Below are 22,494 nucleotides of genomic sequence, written 5' to 3'. Positions count from 1 at the left end.
GATTCGGCTCAGTATGTATGTTTAGTACGAAGCAGGGTCTGTTCGATTTGCCAATTGTTCTTGCCCTTAAATGCATAGACTATCTGCCACAGACCGTTTAACCATGATCAATCAATTACATCTTTTAAGTTCAGAATTTTATGATTTTCAATTTTTATTTCTATGTGTGAATCATTTAATCATAAGATTAATCAAATATTAAGTAACGTGTGTAAAACTATTTATTTCGTTAATCCTTTGAACAAAAAAATCAATATTTAGAATTTATAAAATTTGACTTCGGCTTAAGTTCATATTATTCTCGTAAAATTACCGTCATGCATTGAACATGTTTGATATAGTAACATTTGAGTTTCCTTTATTTTTATTTGTTTGACAACGATTTGTTAGGCATGACAAACCAGATTTAATCAAGACTATGAAAATATGACACGAAGTCTATTCCAGTATTTTTAATATCCGTTTGTAAAATCGTTTGAACTTTTATTTTGATTTGAATCTTTGTTGTCGACAGCAGCAAAGAAAATATTTGAAGTTACTTTTATATCTTTTGCTGTTATAAGCATACAGGATTGGGTTAACAGCAGATTTCAGCCACAAATTCCATGTTAGAGCCTCATAACTTAAAATTTCGATATCTCCTTTCCTCATAGCTTTTATCATTGTATAAATTGTATATGGAGCCCATGTCAGAGAAAATACCGACATTAAGATACATAGCGATTTGATTGCCCGTTTTTCGCGTTGTTTTATCAGTTCCTTCTGTCCCTTTTTACTTTTTATTTCAGCAGAGGAACTATTACTTCTGGTTGAATCTGTAACTGTCGATATAAGGGATGATTTAGTAGATGATGTATCTGATTGTTTACTCCTCCTAAAACTTCTTCTAAAAATACCCGACAGACGAAATTTCATCCTTTTTCTCATTTCAACAATAATGCAAAAGTTAACCACCACTAATAAAACTAGGGGAATGAAAAACTCTAAAAATGCAGTGGTGGTAGTAAACGCAAAATGATGAGCAAATTGTACTTCGCATAAACCAGGCATGTTAACGTCCTTTGTATCGTACCAAATGTCCCAAAACATGATTGCAGGACTGTATATAAAAAATGACAATGTCCACGATAAACCGATTAAAACTTTACACTTCGTTTGTGTTTCGAGATGATTGTATGATACACCACAGCGTAATAACATTAATCTGTCATAACTGATTATAATCATCATGAAAACACCCTCTACACAGACCGTGAAATCAATTATATAAAATGCCTTACATAAGTAATATCCAAGCCAGAGAGATCCTGGCCATAACATATAGACGAGGTACACTGGTAACACAATGGCTCCTAGAATCAAATCAGCTATTGCCAAATTAAATATGTAAGTATTGTACACTGAATGTAACTTCGCATCCCTTATGTATGATAGTACTGTTAAAGTATTTCCAAATATGGTAAGAATGGTTATGATTCCTCCAACAGTACCATACGCAAGGTAAACATGCAATGAAAAAACAGGAAATTCGTCGTCGTAATCTTTGTCGGTTGTATTATTCATTTTGGAAACCTGGAAAAAACATAAGTACATTATAATTGTTTTGGCAACCTTTACTCTAACATAATATGATATAATTTGTATGCTCCAGGTCAACGGTGATGTATTGAGACATCATATAAATTACAAGAAAACAGCGACGTATTTTGCAGGAAATAGTTGGCATTCAATACAAAATAATGTTAGCGTGATAATTTTCTCTTTTTTAACAGTGGAAAAGTGCTAAAATAGTACCCACAGAATTGAGTTATAACACTCTGTAATACTTCTCTTTTTTAATATGAAACAGCGAAAATTAAAACTCGTGAATATGTTCACTTGACAGAATCTGCGAAAATTAATAAGTTAACAGCATACGATTATTATAACTTTATGTCATAAAACACGCAATCATAGGAAACCAACATTCGAACGGAAATCAAAAGAATATAATCCAAAATAATGACTAGACAGGGAACACAGACACACACAACAAGAAACACGAAATAATCAAAATAGCGTACAAAGAAACAAACCTGAATGAGCAACTCTGACCTCCCTAAATGGGGGATGGACTATGTGCACCTCTATGGTAATATGCTTTTTTCCAGAATGATAAGATGCTTTGTTTTGTCCAGTGGCAATCGGAAACCCTTTATGACAAAATTGATCCTCTTATATGTTAGACATGTTAATCTGTTGAAGTGAATTATCCAAGGTCCTATATAACTAGTGAATAAGAAGACAATAACTTATAATAAAGAGATGAAATATATACCGATCATTATGTGTTGGCAAATAGGTACAAATACGCCCATGTTTCATCGTCTTATTTTTATTGTACCTCTGAGATTCAACCTCTTCTTTTAATCGATAAATCGTGTGTAAATGACACTCCCTATTAATTATACAAAATGTAAACTTTTACCAAAAGTTTTTTGTTACTTTAAAAGCAAATGTATGTTTTATTCTATATTAGTAATATTTTCAATTTGAAAAAGAGAGGTAAAATTACCAGAATTATCAAAATGACTTTGATTTATTTTGAATGAAATATTTTGATACATTATATTTGTTATATAATTCCCATAAGATTTTATAATATTGTAACGTAATTGTAAATATGTTTTAAACGGTTACTGTAATTAATGTTAAAAGCATTTTTCATTGGAATGCTATTTATTTAAAGAAAACACCAATGTAACATGATATCAGTTCATTTTAAACTCTATAATGTTTCTCAATATTAGTCTACACAAACAATTAAGCTACTTCTATCTGATATATTTACTTTCACTGTCATTACTCTATAAAACATAAGCATTACAATATTAAAAAGTCGCCGCTTTAACTCACATAAACAATAAAGTATTATTCTCCTCCGTAGAGCATTGTTCTTTTTACAAGTAAATTTCCTCCACAGACCTATAAATGCTTCCTGTTTTACTAAGTATCAATTCGCTAGCTTATAGACTCTGCTGTATAGGATGTGAGAAGGCATGGCCACCACTCATTACGAATCCACGAAGTTTTTCCATTGTACTTTACTAATTTGCATATATAGGCGGGGTTTGGTACTAAGTGTGGCAGAAGTGAAAAACTTTGAAATAGTGAGTATATGCTCTGTGCAGGAGATTGATTACATGGTCAAAGTTATTACAACATTAAAGTTGTCAAATCAATCACATCAAATTTAAGAGTAATCAAGGGAACCAAGATTCTAGCGAAAATAAAAAAAAATGTAATCCAGGGACAAACGACCAGACATGGAAAACAAAAAAAAACATGAAGTACCTGAAATAATACATACAAAGTAACAAAAGTAGATGAGCAACTCGGACTGCACTAAAAACTGGGAGCATATACCAGGTGCACCGGTAGGGTAAGCGTCCTCTGCTTTTCTAGAAATACTCTCCAAGTTACTCATAAAATGTCAAGTCCGGGGTAGATGCAGTCAATGCATGATTCCTTATGTCGCCCTGCCTTGGCTCATCCAGTGTAAGGTTTTGATAATGAGTGACTCAGATCATAAAGATTTTATTCACAAGGACTTGCAACTATTGTACAAATACAACAATACAATTAAAGTACATGGTTTTACTTAGTACTTTTAACATTGCTCATTCTGAGTTAATCATTTACATTTTGTACATTAAAACACGTTTTATAAGATGTTAAAGTTCCTTTATATCTAAACACTGTCTTCATTGTAAGGTGTAATCCTCATAGGATAATTAATTGGAAGGAGTGAACAACAAAAATATGATCACGAGTGCCGAAGAACGGCAGGAGTGATCTTATTTTGGTTATTAACGATAACCAATTGATTAGTCTATTAATTATATAGATGTCATCGATTATTCTTTGCTATTTTCAATATAAATTTCAAATTTTGTGATCGGCGTATTGATTTCAGAGTTGTAGCGTTTTGGCGGGAGAAAGTCCGAGAGTGAAATTACCGAGTTTATTTCACAGTGCGAATGATCGAAATTTATTTAACTGGGAACATTCGATAAAACACTGCTATCTATATAATAATAAAGAATAATAGGATCACAGTACATCATAGATAAATTTCAGATTTTTTTCATTAAATTTATATTTGATGAAACAATTATTTGGTGACTGAAAATTTCCCATCTGACTTAAATTTTTCTGATCCTAAATTTACCGTATAATTATATCACAACAATTTGTTTGAAAACATACAACACACTTAATATTTAAAAAAAAATTATTCTGTTCTGTTTCGGAAATCTTATAGATGTAACTGTTTACATTAAATCACTTGAATAAACTATTCGTTTCTGACAATGATGTAACCATCAATTGATATAATCGATATAATTATATTTCAAATATATAAAATTCATTAAAATTTCAGTACATTCGTCTTTAATTGCGATTTCTAACTTTAAGGTCAATCCATCTTCGTAAATAATTAAAACATAGAATAGTTGCCAAATATAGCCACAGGTGACTTATCAAAGTGTTTTGTATCCTTCTTCAAACTTCTATTATCATCTAAATGATCCAGATATACACTTCAATTCTAACAAAAACCTTACACCAGACAGTTTAGTGATATTATATTCTGTTGATAGTACTTTCTGTCAATATAGTCTGACCAGATGAAACCTTATCGTCTTGTTCAGAATTGTCCAGAGACTGCTTTATCCAATTAAAAGTCATTTTAAAAGCTGTTATTAGTCATTTTTATCAGCTGTGTCTTCTTGAATTGATTTAGACCGGAAAGCACATCATGTGGTCGGATCTTCATACTTAGAATATAATCTGTCACTTACTATTCAATATATTGAGGGCTATCGTAGATGCATTTTAGCAGAATGCAGCTTAACATTGTTTACTGTAGAAAAAATGCTTTTGATAAGCATAACATGAATATCAGAGTCGTGATTGTTTATCAACTTGCAACCAATAACGACAATACAATTCATCCACCAAAATATATAATTTGATTTGTATGCGTTGTTCTATAAATGAATAAAATAAACAAGTCAAAGACTTAAAAGGATTGCAAATTATTTTCATGACCGGCAACATGACGTATATGACATGCCATAATTTGATAAGGAAACTAAACGTAGCACCCTTTATTTTCAAGTTAATGGTGCTTCTTTTGTACTTTTTCTTTTTTTTTTTTTTCGTACTATTTCAAAAAGGGTCAAACTAACATCAGTTTTTAGAACACATGATTTTGTAAACTCAAATGGATGAAAACATGTAAGAAATAAAGTTTGGCAATAGCCACTAATTGCTTGGGTCTTCGATTGAATTGGCAACCTCTTCACTAATGAAACCCATTTAAAATATGAATCAAAACCTTGCAGCGAAAGAATTGTTAATATACTGAAATAAACAAGTAGCTTTATTTGAAATACAGGTTACATGTCAGGCCTCGCTCGTTCGTGTTTATAAAATGTGTCGTTTTTGGAATTATATACAATATATCAATGTCGATATTTATACTAATACAGAAGTATGGATCTATTTTAAATGTTACACATGGTTATTAATTCATTTACAAAATGATATCAGTCGCCCATATTTTCGCTTTAGTCTTTAGCATTTTTTCTACCAATTCATAAAAATAACAATCGACCTGTTTACCATCAAGCTTTATTCATACATGTTAAAAGTTTGTCAGCATTTAAAAACAACAGATGGTACAAAAATGGTTAGTGACCATTTTATTAAAGCGTGTTTTCGATCTGATGTATACTTGTAAATCAATTATATCATGAACATTAAAATCTTTGCAAACAAGCGAACTAAGTTATTATTGAGCTATATTACAAATAGTAATTGAAAGAATGATAAATAATGAATATAAGTATCTCTGTACGAAGGAAATGTTTTTAATTATTGTAAAACTATTACATCAAAAGCACATATGATGTCACAGTTTTCTTTATTTATCACGTTAAGCATTCACTATTTTATAAGACACTTATAATGCAATAACTGCATTATTTTATGTCCTGTTTGTATACATTGTTATATATGTTATTTCTGTAACTTTCCCTATGCAAGCCGATTTCTCATTAAACTATTTGTGTTTTCAACTATTCACTTTTTCAACAAGAAAAATTATTAAATACAATTTTGATAAAACGAGCCAATGGGCTTTTAAGCACACCCACATTTTGAAGGTTACAAAAAGTGCTTTGTGATGCTGTGGTAATCATAAAACGTTAACATTGCTCACCGATCAAAATCGGTAAGCAGTTTTAGATTCACTACAAAAATCATGCACAGGTTCCTTTTTGGATATCTATTTTGTATGTTCAACTCTTAACTGTATGATAAACAAGTTGTACCAAGTCTAATTGCCACTTGGTTAAATCGGCTTCTGTACTTATGGTTACTTCAACACGTAAACAAAATAAAATCGGCGCTTGGTCATAAAAGCACCATGATAACAAGTTAAATTGGGTCCTTATCTAATCGGCCTCTTGTGGTATTGGTAATGGTATTATGTGGTAAAGTATTTGTGAACGTTTTACTCAACTTCATTCAGCGGTTTAAGAGGACATATGGATGACAAAACCACTCAATAAGAAGCGAAATTAGAGGCAATGGCATTATGACATTGCGGCAGTCATTTATTTAAATAAAAAGAGGTCATTACCACAACTGTAATTTTTAACAACTCGAATAAACTAACCTTCTTTATATAAAACATCAAGTAACAAGTATGCATGTTCAGATCCTTGTCAATAGGAGACTGGTATAGGACACTACTTTTAACAGTAAAGGCAAATCTATTTCTAAGCAAAGCAAATAGGTTTCATGAACTATCTTGTTGTGAATATACTGAAATCCTTCATTGGTATATGATTTTGTTAAAATTAAATCCATTCAGATAGAAAATTGAATACTCACTACAGAAAAATTAAATGATAACGTTGAACAGTATTTCTTTGAAAGCTTAAACATGTATTTTAAATTAAAATCACCATACTATAATAAAGACATCAATGTCACGTTTTTATGTGACACATTCAAGAGGAAAAAAATCATTATTTCACATCAATATCGGGCAATTTGTTTATGTTCATCCGAAAACGATATCAAAATTCAATAAAATGTTCAAACAATAGCACAAAATGCATACCTGTAGTTTAAACATCGCTGTTTTTTATGATAAAAGAGACGACTATAAATTTTCTTACCTGTGCAGCAATACACCTTCATCTCCTGCATAGGGTGTTCATAATTTACAATTGATTCGCTACGCTACTAAATACTCTGATTTCCGTGAACGCCACAAATATTTGCGCGACAGACTCCCGAAGCAGGGGTTCGAAGAAATGCGACTCCAAACATCTCTTACCAAATTCTTTTTCAGATGCTAGTCGAATTGATCGGTATGAGGAAAGGCATCTCAACCAATTTATTTTAACATTGAGAAATGTTTGCTTATTTAAATTATTCTTTGTGCTGATATGACCACTGATTTACCGCATATAACGTTATAGCATGCAAATACTATTTCCGGTACATTCACACCACAATGGAAGAGGGAGGTCTGGTAAGCTGTAAAACCTAGATTTTACACACCAAATTATTTAAAATGCCTGTACCATGTCAGGACCATTGCGGTACCTGCCACCCTGGTGGTGTAATATCTAATTTTCAGATTTAATCTGGACTTGACTTGATTATGGATGGGGATTTGTTGTTACCCTTATTTGTTACTTTAATCATATTTTATATTTTACATTAACGAACGGAAAGTCTATTCAAAATTTTACAACTTCCGAGCTCTTGAAGTAAAGATGATAACTTCAACGGAAGCATATGATGTTACATTCCTTTTAAAGATGGCAATCATTTGTCATCAAATTTAACAATCACGATAATAATTTCCTCTCTTTTAATATAATTGAGTTATCACAGAAAGAAATGAAAAGAATGACGGAGTGGCTTAGAATTCAACGTCTATGAGTAAAATTATTCTTAAATTACATGTATTTTATCAACAAATACATTTATATAGAATTATCAAGAACATTTATAATACTGACGAAAAATTACCAGAGCATTAAACAATGGAGAAAACTAAGAGATTTCATAATTCAAGTACACAACCAGAATGTGATAATAAGATACAGGGTCGATCTATATACCATATGCAGGTGACAAAAGGAAAAAAATTGTGGTTATAAAATGCCGACTGCCCATCTACAAAAGTTGGTACAGTACCTGTATGGGATTAACTTCCCATATTATGGGGTATTGGGCTATAGGACATGTGTAATGGGGCGATGTGGAATGAGGAATACGAATGGGGCATCGAGAATGAGGATAATGAACGGGACAATGGGGAATGGGGCGAGGGAATAATTTTGATTGGTCAATCGAAAAATGTTCTGCCTTTTTCCGCACGAACGGACCTTTTATACTTCTATGACAACAATGAAACTAATTAAAAATGTCATCTAAAAGAACTTGTAATGAAATTCATGTGCCGCAGTTTATCATTTATTGACATTTTTAGTATTTAGTAAAATATTTAATTTCGCGCTCATACGATTTCTAAAAAAGAAGTCATTTTTGAAAATTTGGACTGAAACAATTTTGTGTCACAGTTAACATGATTTTAATATTGACATATTTAACATATCAAACAATAATATGAGACCAGTCTTTAAATTGTAAGTGTTCGCACCGACAGAAATATATGTCATTTGTCAGTATTTTTAGTGCAATTTTAGTGTGGCAACCAACAATATGATAGTAATATTGCCATTTTCAATATTTTAAACAATAAAATCAGACTCTTAAGGAAATTAAAATTGTTTGCACTCATCCAATTTTCAGAAATATGTATTGTTTTTAGTAATTGGACTGAAAGATATGTTTTGTAGCCACACATGTGATGCATATTTTGAAATTTGATTTACATTTCATACAATAGTTTTAGACTGAAAGGTATATTTTAAGGGTTCACACACATAAACACTTTGCAAAAACAAATGTTATTTCTAAAGTTGTGTACTGAAATATAAATGTAGCAACCACCAATGGAAAATAGTAATCAAGGGAACCAAGGTTATGGCGGTAATCAAAAGAATGTAATCTAGGGACAAAGACCAGACATGAAAAACAGACATACACAACAAAGAACATAAAGTAACTAAAATCATACATACAAAGTAAAAAAAGCAAATGAGCAACTCAGACTCCGTTAAAAAACTGGGAGCATGGACCAGGTGCACCGGTAGGAAACTTATATTGACATTTTTGATATTTTAAATAATAATTTTGGATAATTATTGAAATCAAAAGTGCTGCGACCTTAAATATGCAGATATGTCATTTTTGAAAAATTGGACCGAAATATATGTGTCACAGCCACACATATGATGCACATTTTGACATTTTTAACATTTTAAACAATAATGTCAGACAATTTTATTTGTTTGCACCCATAATACGTGCAGAAATATGATATTTTGTAAGGTATGAACAGAATTATGTAGACTTAGAATTGAGTACTTTCCCTTCTAAATCTGAATTAAAGCAAGAATAAGCATAAATACGTTATTTAAAATCATTTTTTTAAATTGAATTCGTTCACAACTCATACATATATCTATAGTTTTAAGAATATTGTGCATGAATATTATCGTGCAGCTCGAAGTGGCGGTACACAATGTAAGGAACGCGAAATTTCGGTAAATCACGAACCAGCCTGCGATTTTCTAAAATAAATACTACAGCATCTGGGAATGCATTGCATGTCAAAATATGTGATAAAACATTTTCTTTACTATTTCTTTTCGGAATGGGTCATTGGACGACAGAATATGAAGCTATGTAATGGGGGATGTTGCAATGGGAAATGGGACAATGTCACAATCGGGAATGGGATATAAAGCATGGGGGAAGTGAGAAGTTTATCCCATGCAAAAACTGTGTCATTATACATAGTTTATGGTCTAAACTTTTTTTCATTTCTACCATTTAAACCAATGGAAAAGATAAACGTGATTATCTGTTATTATTTATATTGATTCAGCAATACAGCACCCTTTATCATTTATGTATAGGTTGAGATCTATGTATGAAGCAGAATTTCAACTCTTTTATAAAATATACATAATAATTTTACTACTTAAGACTCAATGTTCTCCACTTTTGTTATAAAGGATAAGCAAACTTGTTCCGACATAAAAGAAAAAAAAGAAAAAAGACGTAAGATTTACGATATGATCCTTTCTTGTGTAAAATAATTTTGTCAAAATGTTGTAATAAATAAATAATATAACAAAGATTATCTGTGAATTTTGATCAACTTTTATACTGAAAATGAAGCGTGTTGGAAAAAAATATTGTTTTCATTTCATTACCACACTTGTATTTAAATACGATGTCTCGTACAGTTCGTTAAAAAAATAAAAAAATTTTAATTCAAAGAGCAAAACAAAATTGAATAAAGCAAGAAATATACATTCAAAATTACGATGAAAATTTAAAGAAAATCCCTTTCGAAAGAAACGATGTCAGTATTGTCGCACACCGACCTCGTAGTCCTATTCGGTGGAAAACGTAGTTTATATCATTTTTTTCTATTAAAAAACGTGTTTTATTCTTAACACCATCATGATCAATATACCTCGGAAGAACTCATCCCTTTGGAGCTATTATGTTTTTTAAGGAAACATTCTGTTCGCAGTTTTATGGTTCGATATCTTATTATTAACTATTGAAACCTTATCTAGATTAAATCCAAATTTTAGAATATTAAGGACATTGAAAGAGGAAGTTTGCGTTAGATAGTATTTACTTTCAAGAGTAATGATTTTATAGAGAATTGCAGACCTCAGTGCATTTGTCAAATAACTGCGTAACTGATATTTTTTATAGTCGTCCATAAGGACTAACTTTCTACTAAATTATCTTTATGTGAGATGAAATGATTTTTCAAAACGTTTTTCATACCTAGTTTACCTACAATGTATACAATAAATACCCCAAATTAAATTATAAAGATTGCTTTTCATTTGTATCCATAGTTATTGGAATCGGAATACATTTCAATACATAGAACCATAAGTTGTTTTTTTTTTAAATATTTTCTAGTGTTTATATATTTACTAATTGAATAAAAAGTACTCAAATCGAGCTAGTTCAACTAATAAATAGTTTGCTGATTTTCAATTGTCTTTTTTATGTTTGGCTCAAATGGTGTAGAGTAAGTGGCCTGAATGTGTAAACAAATACTGTAGTTCATCTGCAAGCAATTGGTTGGTATAAACGTACCTGAAAACGCATTGATATTAAGCCCATGCGTCCCACAAACATAGATGACCTTTCAATTGTCCATCAAACAATCGGAAACAAATATAACTGATAACATGTGTCCATTGTTAATGATATCAATATTCCAATATTCAATAAATCATGGCAATATAATACTTTACATAACAAAACCAAATACTTCAAAGGCATATTGTTTGGTTATTTAATAACATTTGATAGTTCTTAATGAAAGTTCAGAGAAGTTTAGCTTTAAAAGGTTTTTGACAAAATTCTAATAATATTTTTAATCACATTTAGGTTTATCCATTGGTTTACGATAACATACATTCATTCTTACCTTAATTGATGTTTTCTATAAATAAAATGAAAAACCTCTTTTTTTTATTTTGAAGGAGAAATGACTGTTTAGCAGTATTGAAAACTTTAGTAAAAAAAAAAACCTGTTTGATCGGGTTACTTCGTAAAAACAATTTGGTGTTATCATGCATTAAAAATAATAAATAAGTGAACATTAGCCACGTTTGAAAGATAAAAAGGAACCACATACAAATAGTCTACAAATAAAACGTAAAAAATATTTAAAAAAATATATATAAATAGCATGGACCCTTATTTGCTTTTAATCTAAGTCACTTCGCATTATATATCATTTTAATTGTATTCTTAATTGCGTTTAATCAAAGCCACTTAACATCACATATTACTTTTATTTGTATCCTTTTCGCGTTTATTCTACGCCACTTTGCAACATATATTACTTTTATGTGTATTCTTTTTTGCTTTTAATCTAAGCCACTTCACATAATATATTATTTTTTTAAATATACTGTTTTGCAGCTATTGTTACTGTTTTATAGAGATCAAAACACTTATGTACAGGTTATTGTGTGGAAGGAAATGCTTAATTTTTGTCACATGTTAACCCTTAAATCATTAACAGTGTACAATTCCTACAAACAGTCAAGACTTTCTTATGTGGTACTGAACCAATGGTACAATAACACATGGATTCGTTCACGATTACAATACAGTCAAAAAATGCAGAATATATTATAAAGATAACACCATAAGAGTGTACGTCATATGATATGTCACATGTAATTATCATATAGTTTTAATGTGATTACTCTGTAATATAAGTGGCTTCCACGCTAATGATAATCATTTGAAACCTTATGATATTGTTCTCAATTCATATTTTATTTATTAATGATGGATGTCTTATAAATGATTTGTAAGCAAGTTAATTTTATAATACAAAATATATTATCCTCTGTATTATTCATAAAGTATACTCCTTTTTTCCATTTAGATCTCAGTCAAACGAGTAATCAATGGAACCAAGAAGCTAGCAGAAATAAACAAAATGTAATATAGGGACAAAAAGTAGACAAGAAAAACTGACACATCAATAACTAAAATAATACGTACAAAAAACAAAAGTAAATGAGCAACTCGCACTCCACTTAAAACACTGGGAGCGTGGACCAGGTGCACCGGTAAGGTAAGCTCCAAATTTACTAGGTCAATGCTGAAAAAAATAATCGGGAATGATTATAGGTTGTCTCATTCTTGCAAAAATGAAGAAACAATGGTTGCATAAATTATGGAAGAAAACCTTATGTTAGTAAAAAGGAATTTTTCTATTTAATTTACTTTTATTTCATATATATAAATAAGCAAGATTTAAAAAATCGTTTACTATTTTTCTAATTTGCATACTGGAATTAAAACGTTATTTTTATTTTTATTTTTTTATTTTTTTAATTATTCAGAAAGAGTAATCAAGTGAGCCAATATTCCAGCGGAATTTAAAAGAATGTAATTCACCGATGGTCAAATTCTGATAAGCGTCCCGGATACTTTATTAAAACCAATTAAATCCATTTGTCTTCGTCGAAGTATACATAGCGGAAGGCAAGATTTCAAATAATAAAGTGTAAACCATCTTTACATAGAAAATTACAGTAAACAATGTTCTAATGCGAAAAATTCGACTGAGATTTTCAAAAATGACCATTAACTTGCCTCGTGTATTGTTTAAATCAAAGCCATCGTTTTAAAGAATTATTCAGGAAGCTCCATATATGTTTATTTATCGTTTGTTGTGTATGAAACAATGAAACAATGAAGAAATAGTCCGTAAATTCTAAGGACATTTGACATTATGTCACTGGCAGTTAAACCTGCACTTGTGTCAAATATACTTAGGGAGTGTTACAATAACATGTAATGGTTGAACAAAAGTAGGTCACTATTTCTTCTGTTCTTAACAGAATGCCCTTCTGAGTAAACAAAGTGACAGACAAATATTGATATTGGAAATAACTAATCACGAACATCGTCATTTTAACCTTCATCTACATCGCCATTAGTTCCAACTCGATTTCATCAAAAAATCAAATTGAGAGAAATATTTTTTTTTCCTATTTTTAAATTATGTTTTTCTATGTTTTTTTTTTTATTCTACAACAAAATTAATATGAGTGAAAAAACAGGACGTTTCTATCTTGGCAAAACAAAATTGACCATTGATATTTTGGAATGTTTTTCACTAAGATGAAGACAATTGTGGCATTCAAGAAAATATTTGTTTGATATATTAAATAGCATTTACCCGCTAAAACTCAACGTATGCTAAACGGCAAAATTGTTAACAAGTAGAAAAATCAACTCTTTTAGCTACAGCAGGTACAGTCGTATCCTGGTTCCCGGGACTACGTTCCAGGTATTAGCTACTAGCAATACTCTCTCACGAGTGTAACATACTGAATATTGCCATCGGGAACCAGTCTAGTACAGTCGAACCTCGTTAAGTCGAAGTCGAAGGGACCATGCAAAAATGTTCGAGTTATCCGAGGTTCGAGTAATCCGAGGTCGATGATAAACCGGAAATACTAGAAGCTACATGAAAGGAAAGGTAAATATTTTGATTTTCCAACTGGTGATAACTGTGAAGATTAGTTTTGCATCAGTCGTGTAATTTCTAATATGTGTTTGTTCTGACTTGTATCATCCCAGCTGTCGAAACTGAATACTTTTAAAAACAAAAATAAAAAAGGTTTGGTACTTCATCCTCTAATTAATGATATAACATTTGTCGATAAACTGGTCATCATCGCTGTCGCAGTCAATACCACTGTCCTATGGGCAGTCTAAATATCACGATATTGACCAGTTTATCAACAACTATGTTTATTTCATTGAGGAACCATATCCTCGATTTTTTTCATAAAGCCATGCAAATCGTGTTTCCGCATATTCATATTGACAACTGATTGATCACGAATGCCTTTTAATAAGAGGATGTAACTCTAAATTCGTAACCGAGCATTACCACGATGTGATAATGCCCCGGGCATTATTGCATTATGATATTGACGGTAAAACTTTATACTGCAGGTTAATTAAAATTACGTGAAAAGGTTTTGTCCAATTAAAATTATTGAATTTTTACTGATATGAAATAACAGAATTTATTACAATACAGTAGGTTTACAAATACAAATATTACTCCTATCTTATTGAGGCCTGTAATGTAACCATCATCATCGTTTTACATATTGATTGAGATGATGATCATACGGTATTAAATGTTAAATCACATTATAATTGAAGAGAAAGGAAATACATGGAATTATACTTACAGCTAGTTATTGCTTTACATTCATTATTTAAATTTACTTTGATAAATAAATTTAAAAATCAATGAAATTATAATTAATTGGATTAATTTGGAAAATTACCGAAGTTTAATACTTGTTCCATCCTCTGGAAACAATTAAAATTTTCACTTAATCGGACTAAATTTTGCATATTTCTTTGAAAATTAAAGGTAAGGTACTTCAAAATAAAGTACGCAATAAATATCCATGGAAAATACATATGTCATGTAAGAAGAAAACCTCAGGATTAAGAATATATTACTCTTTTTATAGTTAGATTTTACATTTTCATTTACGACTTTTACTTAAAATAACTATACAGAAAACTAGCACAACTTTCCATTTCTAATACCCATCAAAATTCACACAATAAATTTATATTGATTTGTCTTTTTCTTTGTTCTTTTTAATTTCGTGTTTATATTAACTAATCTTACATATCATTGCATTTGTAACACAGTGAATCTCGTATTGTTCAATCAATAGAATTATTGTAAACGAATAAGATGGCACAACTTTCATCAATAAATGAGATTTAATCTGATTTCAATTTTAGTACGGTCTCTTTTATATAATCAACAAATGCCGGCGGCTTATGATTCTGCAAGGCCTAACAATTGTTAGTTTCCGATTATTGATTTTTAGAATTGTGGACATATGTTTCTGGCGAGGAATATCACAACTGAATGTATATTACTCTGCTGGATATCCCTTTCTTTACATTTAGTATTCGCACACATTTATCGTGTCACACACATGGAATATTTTTTTCGCGACTTTCTTTATATTAATTTTAGCCGAAACACTTGATTTTTTAGTTGTTTTAGTTTGAAGAAAGGATATCAATTTTTGTATGTAAGATTGCGATAACACTTAAGAAATTACAGTTTATCAATACATAACGTTAGCTAATGCAACTTAAAAAATACTTGACGGGAATAATCAATATATAAAATCTTAAATATCATTTTTATGGGATATCGAGTCTGTTTATAGAGATTTGTAAATGTTAATTTAACAAGAATGCAGCGTGTTTTCCAAAAATAACAATATACCCTCCAAAATTAAAATAGTATACTCACTTGACCTTTAACTTTTACTTTAGTTATTACTTTTGATAAGTAGTGTTGTAGATTTTTCACTGAGAATAAAATTATAAATTAACTTTACATTTGTAATAATTTTTCAGTCATAAAAATTACAAGAATCTGCATTTTTGTCTTTATAAAAATTGATATTACTTTTTAAACATAACTGACTGCTGTTTTAGCCTTTTAAACTAAAATCTTTTGGAAAGCCTTATATATTAACAGCTATAAGGAAGTTGTATAATCTGTCTGCAGTTGTAAGCCATTATGAACCGACAGCTGGTTTAATGCATTGCTTACTGGTTTTGTTAATATAACCAATATCCTTCTACTGCTGATATATAGCCTAAGAACTCAATGATATTATAAGGCATATGAAGTGAATGCTGTTATAAAGGCAGATCTTTGAAATCCTTATGAACTGACAGCTTTAAGAAAGTCTTATAAACTGACAGTTGTCAGACAGCCTTATGAACTGACTTTTGCAATTAGGCCAATGAACTGACTGCTGATAGACCCAATGAACCCACAGCTGTAATAAAGCCCTTTTTTTAAACTGACTGTAGTGATAAGCTTTATCAGCTGACTGTTGTGATAAAACATGAACCAACTCTTTTATAAAGCTCTATAAACTGACCTATGTATTCTAGCCTATCAATTGACTGCCGTCATAAAACCTGATGCATTTACTGCTATAACAAGGCCCAAGAACTGACTGCAATTGTAAGGCCTATGAACTGACTGCTATAATAAGGCCTATGAACAGACTGCAATTGTAAGGTCTATGAACTGACTGCTATAAAAAGGCCTATTAACTGACTGCAATTGTAAGGCCTATAAACTGACTGCTATAAAAAGGCCTATGGACTGACTGTTATAACAAGGCCTATGGACTGACTGTTATAACAAGGCCTATAAACTGAATGCTATAACAAGGCCCAAGAACTAACTGCAATAGCAAGGCCTATGAACTGACTATTATAAAAAGGCATTTGAACTGACTTTCTGTAATAAAAACCTTATGAACATGGTATGAAAAAACCCATCATTTTGATAGTCTAATTTGCATCGGAATCAAGGAAAACAAAAAAGATTTTCCATGTCATGCTGGACCATTAAGTTACAATTTCATTCATAATTCAAGGGCAGATAACTCTGTCAAATACCTCATTTTTCTAAGATTCTATCGAACAATTCTGAGCAAAGCCAGTGATGCAGAGATCATATAATGGTACTTTGAAATAGAGATAGTACCCTTGAGTGATATCACATTGTCAGATCGGTTGGGTTTTGACATGCATGTTTCTGATTTTTTTCCATTTTGCCTGATTCTTAGAAACACTTACACTAGAGTGTTCAAGTAGAAACCAGGCAGATCCTTTGGTATTGGTGGCACAGAGTTTATTTTATCCGGCCAATATTTTTGATCCAATGTTATATTAAACTCGTCATGAAAAGAACAGCGATTTTTCTGTATCAAAAGTAGATGATGCAAACTATATGTTCTAAATTCCTAATAAGTCAACAAAATATTGAACATGTCATAGAGTTATTTACCTATAATTTTAATCATAAGATTCTTCATGCTTATAGCCTTTTTTGTTTGGTCGAGAAAGTCTTTGCCAGAAACCAATATGGCGGCTAAGTAGTTCTAAAGAGTTTGGCAACGAACTAAACGGAATAATATATATTTACTGAGAGTAATTTTCAGCTCGGGGAAAGAAACTTATAAAATAGAACTTCAAGTAAATTCGCCCCAAAATTAAATTGTCCCAGAACTAGATTCTATAAATACATTTACCTGTTCAACACATTTAAAAAAATATAATCCCAAATGTCGGGATAGAATTAGAAGGATTTAACAGCTATTTTCGGTCGTTCATGGATGTATGAACGGATCTTTCCTGCCGTTCATGTAATGTTTGGGAGAGAAGAGATCCGTTCATACATCCATGAACGACCGAAAATAGTTTATTAATCCTATTGTATTGTAGTGTTTCTTCTTTCCATTCTTACCATTATAAACCGACATTCTCTTCTTTTACACACGAATTTGTGATATCTTAATATTTATTTTTTTCAATCTGACATGTGGCGCCCAATGACTAGATGTCTAATTGATCTTCTTGATAATATCCAAAGTTTTAATTTACAAAACACTTTACGAATTATACAAATTAATACATATCAAGGTTTAAAATTAAAGCAACGATTGTTCTACCATCGATTTAATACTTGTTATGTCGTGCTTTATTATTTTAAGTTTGATTAATAACTTGCCAAGTGTGGTATAGATTATTAACATTGATTTAAACAATATTATCCATCTGTTGGGGTCATGGCAAAGGTAATGGACACCAGGGATACTGAAATTAATTATTAGATATTGTTTATAACCACTAATGTATACTATCAATCATAGCTAACTATTGTTCTTGTTTTATTTGACTGTTGAAGTAAAGTTAAACAGTTGATATTAATCTCAAATTTAACTTGTATTAGATACCAAGAGGAGTATTAGAATCAAAATTTGTATTTTATGGAAATCTCTGGTTCACGATATTTAACAAATTTTCACAGTATTTTTACCCTTTTAATAACGCGTCTCGAGTATACCTGAAAGCATTGTCACGACCATGTGTGTGCTGCTGGCATGGGGCATTTTTATCTAAATATACTATGCTAGGTTATATAATATATTTAGATTAAAATATACAGAATTTTATAAATGCATTATAAGTGATTGTTTAAATCCTATATCGTTTACCCTATATCACACCCCTAGACCTATGTCGTTTACACTATATCACACCCCTAGACCTATATCGTTTACACTATATCACACCCCTAGACCTATATCGTTTACCCTATATCACACCCCTAGACTTTATCGTACCCAATACAAAACACGCTAGAAATATAGTTAAAATATATGATATAATAAACATGACATGTCAAAATCTGTATCACATGTGGTATCAACCCTCGACATACATCATCCCGCGGGCCAATGGCTCTTTGGTTGAAATAGGAGTCTCGTGTTGATATGACTGTGATATAGAAAGAGTAATCCAGGGAACCGAGGTTATAGCGGTAACCAAACGAATGTAATCCAGAGACAAAGACCAGACATGGAAACAGACATACACAACAAAGAACATAAAGTAACTAAAATCATACATACAAAGTAACAGAAGTAAATGAGCAACTCGGACTCCACTAAAAACTTGGAGCATGGACCAGGTGCACCGGTAGGGTAAGCGTCCTCTGCTTTTCTAGAAACACCCGCAACAGAGTTGCTCATAAAAAGTCATGTCCGGGGTAGACAAACGAGGAAAGGAAAACTATGACCCGTTGAATAAATCAGTTTTCATGGTGCTGATGGATACACCATAACGATCCAAGAGTTCATGATGACGACCATAAAACTTCTGTAGTGATGACTTCAATCTTGTAGCAACATAACCCTGCTCCAGAACCCTATTTGTTAGAGTTCTAGCGCGATACAAAAAGTCTGCGTAGTTTCGACAAGCTCTGGCATAACGTATGAGTTGTGATATGAACACTCCATACGCAGGAGCCAAAGGGATGTTGCCACAGATGAAAGGAAAGTTGATAATTCTGAATGAAAAGTCATCACGTTTGTCGTAAAGTTTGGTCAATAGTTTTCCTTTACCATCGATTTCTAAGTGTAGGTCAAGATATGAGGCTGACTTCACAGTGTCTGTAGTATCTTTTATCTATAGATTTTGTCATGTAATATTCAGTATAGTATATATCTAGTACTGAAAACAATATACCTTGATATCATGAGAACGTAAACAACACATCAATGTTTAATTTGTACCCGCCATTATGTATCTGTATTAAAGTTTTACCAATTTCTGTTGAATACTCTTAAAGTATAATTTTTGCGATTGCTGATTTTCGCGGATTTGGTAAAGTGAACATATTCGAGAAAATTGATATTCCCAGTTTTAAAAAAAATGCGTCATATTGTGTTAAAACTCAATTTTTCGGGTACTAATTTTACTGTGTAAGGATTTTACTGTTTTTTAAATTAATTGTTTGTTTTTCCGTGTTTCTGATATAGTTTACATACTAGATGTTGTTCCCGTGGTGTATTGACAACTTACGATTGTAAGCATATAAAAACTACAAACTATTGAGCTTGTTCATATTAATTACGTAATAATCCTTAATAATCCATATTACTATAAGCGCTGATTTGCTGCCAAGATTTCAAGGTTTTGCTTTAAATTAATTCATACTGAATAGATTTTTTATGAAAAATACATGTACATGTCTTCAATCATTTAAAGAGAAAATGAACGATAGAAATCCTTTGTGGTAAATACAAAAATATCAGTCATATTGATAAATTGCAAATATCAGTACGCTGCACACGTTTCAAAGAGTAACCTCTCATTCTTAGTATTAGAATAAAATAATAGGAAGGTATTAAACCTAAACATTAACTGTATACGACAAGTACTTACAACCTTAAACTATCAAAATACATCGCCAAATCCAACACAGAAAACTTACAATGTGTACATTATATACAAGATACTAACGTTGTTCAGTTTTGAATTTAAATTGCATCTAAAAAAATTATTATTTGAACAGTGATTTTGTATTTGATCATTTGATAATTACAAAAGACAAAAAATACTTCCTACCTTTCTGTTGAGCTAATATATTCCTCTACAGGTAACAATCACTGCATGAAAAGTGTGGCATACCTTTCTGACTAAATCATGTACGTATCGTGTTCATTCAGTCAGTGATTGAAGTTTAATCCTCTTCCCCATTGATCTTTATCATAGCTGTAAAACCTGTAACAACAATGACATTATCGGAAATTGTTCCTGGCTTTATGTAATTAAGTATATATCTTGTTCCAAATAATATATTCTGTTTTAACTAGGTATTTTTTTCACTAGTAAAACTTTATGAAATATGATATTTTAAAATCATTAAAACAAAAATATATGTTTGATATATTATAGACTTGCATTTGCAATCAACCAGCTGTAACACAAATGATTAAAATCAAGATAACAAACTTACATTATGCATTTAGCTTTAGGTTTAACGCAATGGTTCATCAGAAAGTAAGGATAATTATGATGAAATATATGACGTGTATTGCAGTGTTTTAGTACAACAGTGGTAAAAAAACAAGCTGTCGAGTTTTATAACATACCAGCATTCAACAGTGTAAAACGTAAATGAAACACATCACCCTCACCCGGTATCATGCAAAGTTTACGTGGTTTATTTTAAATAGTTCAAGTGATGGTTCGGATGAAGATCCACATGTGCTCAACAAAGATTCTGATATGTCTCAATTACTGAGATGAAAGTGTACGTTTTAAACAAGTTTTATCATGATAGATGACTTGACATTGATGAGTTTTACATAGCATGAAACTCTGTTCAACATAAATTTCATTTTAAGCTAATGCAAATTGACAAGGGCTCACAAGAGATGACGCCCAAGCAATTTTACTTAATGTCGAAGAAGTTTAACTTGAAATCCTGGTAACTAGAATAGTACTGATTTAAACGACATGTTACTTCCTCAAGGAGCACTTGTGAAGACAAAAATATTGAAATTGTTGGAATACCCCAGTGCATAACAAAGTACAACTAGAAATATGAATTAATAGAAAGGCAGATAGCAAGTCACTTGCATGTAAGCCAGACAGGAACTAAAAGAGTAATCAAGGGAAGCAAGGTCATAGCGGTAATCAAAAGAATGTAATCCAGGGACAAAGACCAGACATGGAAAACAGACATACACAACAAAGAACATAAAGTAACTAAAATCATACTTACAAAGTAACAAAAGCAAATGAGCAACTCGGACTCCACTAAGGGCTGGGTGCATGGATCAGGTGCACCGGTATGGTAAGCGTCCTCTGCTTTTGTAGAAACACCCGCTGAGTTGCTCATAAAAAGTCATGTCCGGGGTAGACAAACATGTAATCAGTCCGAGCCGAGTTGGCTCATCAGTTCTCTGTGTACACTCTTTTATTTGATTGGAGTTGTTGGGAAACCTTGTGTGTCCTGGAAGGATATACAATTACTATTTTTTGCAAGACATGTTGCCAAATGAAGTGCATTCGTAGTGGTCGTGATAATGACAGACGATTCTTTAAAGGGAAGACATTCAGCTACCTGCCACTGTCAAAACTTATATTTGTTTTTTTTAATCATAATTTTCTCGACATGCAGGAACAAATAAACATTTATCGAATTTACAATTGACCTATGTAATGTATTTTTAATGGTTTGTTTTTGTTTTTGTTTTTTTTAACGTTTTTTTTTCATCTTTACTTTACATTTTAATAACATATAAATTACATATCGATTTTAAATACGCTGACCAAAGCAAATATTTG

General features: G+C 31.2%; 1 protein-coding gene across 5 annotated transcripts; it reads right to left on the bottom strand.

Annotated features, from left to right (window-relative positions):
- Nucleotides 1–203: 203 nt before the first annotated feature.
- Nucleotides 204–21,003, bottom strand: LOC148604590 (histamine H3 receptor-like). Of its 5 annotated transcripts, none has more exons than XM_088550200.1 (3): nt 20,767–21,003; nt 12,763–12,862; nt 204–1,572 (listed from the first exon to the last, which is right to left on the bottom strand). In XM_088550200.1, exon 3 carries the CDS (start codon nt 1,561–1,563, stop codon nt 484–486), a length of 1,080 nt encoding a protein of 359 aa, XP_088406326.1. In that variant the 5' UTR covers nt 1,564–1,572; nt 12,763–12,862; nt 20,767–21,003; the 3' UTR covers nt 204–483. The 5 variants fall into 5 exon arrangements, with proteins under 5 accessions (XP_088406326.1, XP_088406325.1, XP_088406323.1 ...); XM_088550199.1 differs by lacking the exon at nt 12,763–12,862 and adding an exon at nt 2,076–2,268; XM_088550197.1 differs by lacking the exon at nt 12,763–12,862 and having other exon boundaries at nt 20,767–21,000.
- Between the last annotated feature and the right edge of the window lie 1,491 nt (nt 21,004–22,494).

Source organism: Perna viridis, chromosome 10, assembly GCF_037379345.1.
Source record: "Perna viridis isolate PV_CMFRI_1.1 ecotype Kerala chromosome 10, ASM3737934v1, whole genome shotgun sequence".
Lineage (NCBI taxonomy): Eukaryota > Metazoa > Mollusca > Bivalvia > Mytilida > Mytilidae > Perna > Perna viridis.
The sequence above is the reverse complement of the archived record's forward strand: the minus strand, read 5'-3'. Positions and strand labels throughout refer to the sequence as shown.

Coding starts and splice junctions, on each gene's coding strand:
- LOC148604590 (XM_088550200.1), bottom strand. CDS start 1,563: ATGAATAATACAACCGACAAAGATTACGACGACGAATTTCCTGTTTTT.